General features: G+C 36.7%; 1 protein-coding gene across 1 annotated transcript; it reads left to right on the top strand.

Annotated features, from left to right (window-relative positions):
* The first annotated feature begins 811 nt into the window (after positions 1–811).
* Positions 812–4,435, top strand: LOC109172124 (probable receptor-like protein kinase At1g80640). The gene is made up of 10 exons (XM_019321271.1): positions 812–1,151; positions 1,555–1,722; positions 1,816–2,066; positions 2,156–2,288; positions 2,388–2,451; positions 2,560–2,656; positions 2,990–3,092; positions 3,171–3,289; positions 3,406–3,495; positions 3,927–4,435. The coding sequence occupies exons 1-10, from the start codon at positions 1,007–1,009 to the stop codon at positions 4,065–4,067; spliced, it is 1,311 nt and encodes a 436-aa protein (XP_019176816.1). The 5' UTR covers positions 812–1,006; the 3' UTR covers positions 4,068–4,435.
* The last annotated feature ends 338 nt before the right edge of the window (positions 4,436–4,773 follow it).

Here is a 4,773-nt window from a genome sequence, read left to right as displayed (position 1 = left end):
ACACCCGACCTCCCCACTTAGAAAATGGAACCTCTACCCCTTTAGTCAAACCCGACAACAGCAGAAGCGAGGGCGTCAGGAACCTTTGTACACGTAGAGGAATCGGTGGGGCTTCCGGCCTGCCCCTGTGCATGAGTAGCACGTGTCATGCATGTCGGGCTTCTGACATGTATTCCCTCAGCTCTCTTATAAATATCGCATTAAATGTTGGGAAGAAGGACCTTTGGGTCACTTCACATAGTTATTTTATGCTCGGGACCTTCTGACCCACTGTTACGTCATCCCGAGCTCAATTTCTAAATTGTTAAATCAATAGACCAGTACGGAATTAAAAGGGAACTGCATTATCTGACTTAGTATACGTATACCTGATAGTATTTACACCATCACTACTAACTATTAGTTTAACTTTTTTAATTTAATTCAAACAATTTTTTGGAAAGTAATAATAATAAAGAACTCTTTTAATCACTATTTAAAATGAACAATTAAAGATGTTACATTTACAAATTGAAGGTCTCAAGTTTAAGTCTAATCTCAATTAAGAATGTTCACATATTATGTTAAGCAGATATTATAAGTAGACATATTATGTTGAGCAGATATTATAAGTAGGTTAGATTTTGTAAAAAAAAAAGTGTTAAGGTTAAATGATATTTGTCAGTTTAATTAGGAGTTGAAAGATTTAATCATCATTAATCAACCCCTTCAAATACATTAAAATAAAAAAAAAATGTTAAACGAATGATAAAAGGGCGACATTAATATCTGTTGATGAGACGTAGCTAACAAAATTGAATTCACAAATATAATTTGGCACTCTGAACACTGCAAATTCCCATCTTCTGCACTGGGTTTGTCTTCTTTTGGCCATTGCCTACTCAGAGAAAGAGAGAGAAGGAATTTGAAACCTCTGAAAACTGTTAGAAGTCTCTCAAAAACAAACATTATCTGTTGTGTGTCTCTATTAGGCGCTCTCTTCTTACATAGCAAAACAGAAAGAAGAATGAAGAATCATCTTGTGCTGCTTCTGCTTCTTCTCTGTCCACCCTTTTGGATTCTTCATCCCCCAAACAATGCTCTAGCTCATGCTAGATCCGACCCTTCTCTTTCTCCTCCACCATATGCTTCTCCAGCAACCTCCTCTCCAGGTTTCCCAAGAAAAAACCCATGTCTATTCTTGTATCGGTTTGTATGTATATGTACTGTTCTTATCTGGGTTGGTTACAGAAACTATCATAATGTTCCCAAAATTAAAAATTTTGAATTTCAAACTCTTGGAGCCTGAGCCACCACATGGTTTGTTTGTTATAATTGAGAGGGAATGGTTTTTGTTGATACCCTTTTCTTATTGGATCAACAAATTTGTCCTGCATTTGGTATTTGTTGTTGTTTTCTGCAAATTCTGTGATGGTTGTGATGCTTTATCCTCCTAGGATTTCAGTCATATGTTTTGGACTTTTGGGGATTTTAACATTAGTTCTGGATTTCCTGACCCTTTTTGTACCCAAACTGACTGTTGACTTTTGTTTCTTGGATTCTTCTAATCATCAGAGGATAAAAGCTCTAGTAAAAAGCACCATAAGGATCCAAGTAGGAAATTGCTCATATCACTCATTGCTGCTGCTATTGCACTGGGTACAAGCTTATTGCTCATGGGGTGCTTCTGGATTTATCATAGAAAGAAAATCCACAAATCTCATGACACTATTCATAGCCCAGGTACTTCTTTCTTTATAACAGTTGGATATGAAAAGTACATTTGTTTAGTGGCTTTGTTTGATGTTTTTGGTTTTGAATGCTTTTGTTGAAAAGATGTAGTTAAAGGTCTTGCATTATCCTCGTATATTAGCAAATACAACTACTCGAAGTCGAACTGTGGGAAACGACATGTCTCGTCGTTGGAGTACAATACACTCGAGTCGGCCACAAATGGTTTTCAAGAAAGCGAGATCTTGGGTGGAGGGGGGTTCGGGTTTGTGTACAAGGGAAAACTAGAAGACAACTTGTATGTAGCTGTGAAGAGGCTGGAAGTTGGAAGACCAAATGCAATTAAAGAATTCGAGGTATTAATTGTACCATTTTCAAATGTGTTTGATTATTGGGATTTTGTAACTTCCAGCCTCTTAATGATATTGGGATTTTGTAATTGCAGGCTGAAATAGAGGTATTGGGCACAATTCAGCACCCGAATATAATTTCGTTGTTGGGATATAGCATTCATGCTGACACGAGGCTGCTTGTTTATGAACTGATGCAGAATGGATCTCTGGAATATCAACTACATGGTAACTACATTTTTGACATATAAATCTAATGAAATTCGGGATAGTGATATGAAAACTGCAAACTAATTTTTATGTTTTCTTGATTTGACTTTGGATTAGGACCTTCCCATGGATCAGCATTAGCGTGGCATAATAGATTGAAGATTGCACTTGATACAGCAAGGTTAGAGTTTGGTGAACTGTATTGTAGACAACAACAGGATATGAATATTTAATTTGAATAGTTAATTAAGAGAGGGTATTTAATTATTTATCTTTATCTGATCATCAGGGGATTAGAATATTTACATGAACATTGCAAACCACCAGTTATCCATAGAGATCTGAAATCCTCCAATATTCTTCTAGATGCCAACTTCAATGCCAAGGTAAATAATTGATTTAAATTTAGAGGTGTCTGTTGTGCCTGCTGTAAGTCCAGCATGTTCAACCACAGAGTTCTTTGACTATCTGGTTGCTATATCCTTCTTAAAACCAATTGGTGATAAGTAGGTAGACATTAACTATTTAACCACATCCCTGCATTGTAAGCCACAACGTCACGTCTGGAATCGAGTAGGGGCTGAACACGGCCAACCTGGCCAACGCCCAACAGTGTCCCTAGCTTCTTGAAAACTACTTTTGATTGTCATCAAATTATCCCAGATGGAAAGTTCACCTAACATCTTTCTTTTTCTGTCTTGGAATAATGTTTTATTCAGATCTCAGATTTTGGTCTTGCTGTGCGGGATGGGGCTCAAAGCAAAAATAACATTAAGCTCTCGGGAACCGTTGGCTATGTAGCTCCAGAATACCTATTAGATGGTATGCTACTCAATAATTGCGTAAAAGTTCAAACTTGAATCTGGTGATCTAAATGCCAATGTAATGTAAACTTTCCAGGAATACTAACGGATAAAAGTGATGTTTATGGGTTCGGAGTTGTACTTTTGGAGCTTCTACTAGGAAAAAGGCCGGTGGAGAAATTGGCACCAGCTCAATGCCAGTCTATTGTCACATGGGTAGGAATTGTGTTGGGTCCTATATATGTACTTGAGTTCTTGTCATCCCTTTTGGGCATCGATTTGAATAAACTTTTTAGATTTTATCCCAATGCTTTAGTATTTATGGAATGCAGGCGATGCCTCAGCTCACAGACAGATCGAAGCTTCCCAACATTGTCGATCCTGTGATCAAAGATACGATGGATATCAAGCACCTATTCCAGGTTTGTTGGAAAACGATAAACGCAAATTAAATGTTTTACCATTTCATCTATATTGCATTTGAAGAACTTTAATAGGTATTTGGCTCTTGCTTGCTTTCTCGTTATGCTTTGTTATTACTCCATATGTTATATGGTTCCTTAGTGTTGAGCATATAATATAACATAAACATAAATGTGCAATCCAACTATCAGCTTAGGTTTTTAGCTGAGATGGTCATATGGAGCACATGCTTCAATTTGCTATTAGAGCCAGACCAATGCCACCCGATAAAAAAAGAGACTACGGTCCACGTGTTGCTTGGAGCCCATCAAAAGTATCAGCCCGCACACGTGAAGGGGCGTGTTCAGCAATGGAGCACATGCTTCAATTCTTAGGTGGATGAGATTACATGTATGTTAAAGAGAAATGACGCGATCATCTCTTTGTGTAGGTGGCTGCAGTTGCTGTGCTCTGCGTTCAACCAGAGCCAAGCTATCGTCCATTAATAACAGACGTCTTGCATTCGCTTATACCCCTCGTTCCTGTGGAGCTTGGCGGGACACTCAGAGTTGTTTCTCAACAACCATCTTAGTTCTGCAGTTCGAGAACTGATGATTTTGGTCGTACAATGTCTGTCTGTCTGTCGGTCTGTTTTTCGCCCTGCACGTCTGCATCTGTGCTGCTCGGTTAACATTCCCTCACCAATTCTCGGTTGCAGTTCTCGCAGGAAGTCAATCAGTTTAACCCTTTGCATGAATGGAATGACAAGTTTCATGACATTATTTTAGGTTAAATTTTAGATTGAAGGCTTGAAGCAATTAACACAGCTGTGATGTGTTCTTCCATATTGCTGTACATAGTTAAGAATAAATATGAAAAGAAGAGAGGAATTGAAGAACAATGTGTCACTTTTACAAAGTTAATATTTACTAATTTATACTCTCTTTTTTCTTGTTTAAATTGTCTATGTTTACTATTGGTGAAACCAACTATAATCTCTTAATTTGTTTTTGGAAAACCACTTAGGTTTTGAATTTTATATGGAAAAGTAATTGTGTTCATGAACTTTAAAAAGTTAAATTAAAAGGAAAAAGTATTAAATTCGTCTTTGAACTTATCGTTTTTTACTTTTATGCAATTAGGTCAAAAAAATTAAAAAAATGTGTAACTGAATATCAAACGTGCAAAATATGTGTAATTGAGACATTTTTTTTTTCGCAAAATATATAGTAGAATTAAGATGATATTTTAGTATTACTATAATGAAATTAGTGTGTGGAAAATGAAAATAAAAAACA

Source organism: Ipomoea nil, unplaced genomic scaffold, assembly GCF_001879475.1.
Source record: "Ipomoea nil cultivar Tokyo-kokei standard unplaced genomic scaffold, Asagao_1.1 scaffold0415, whole genome shotgun sequence".
Taxonomy (NCBI): Eukaryota; Viridiplantae; Streptophyta; class Magnoliopsida; order Solanales; family Convolvulaceae; genus Ipomoea; species Ipomoea nil.
The sequence above is the reverse complement of the archived record's forward strand: the minus strand, read 5'-3'. Positions and strand labels throughout refer to the sequence as shown.

Coding starts and splice junctions, on each gene's coding strand:
- LOC109172124 (XM_019321271.1), top strand. CDS start 1,007: ATGAAGAATCATCTTGTGCTGCTTCTGCTTCTTCTCTGTCCACCCTTT. Junction 1,152..1,554: donor TCCAGCAACCTCCTCTCCAG/GTTTCCCAAGAA, acceptor TCTAATCATCAG/AGGATAAAAGCTCTAGTAAA. Junction 2,657..2,989: donor ATGCCAACTTCAATGCCAAG/GTAAATAATTGA, acceptor TGTTTTATTCAG/ATCTCAGATTTTGGTCTTGC.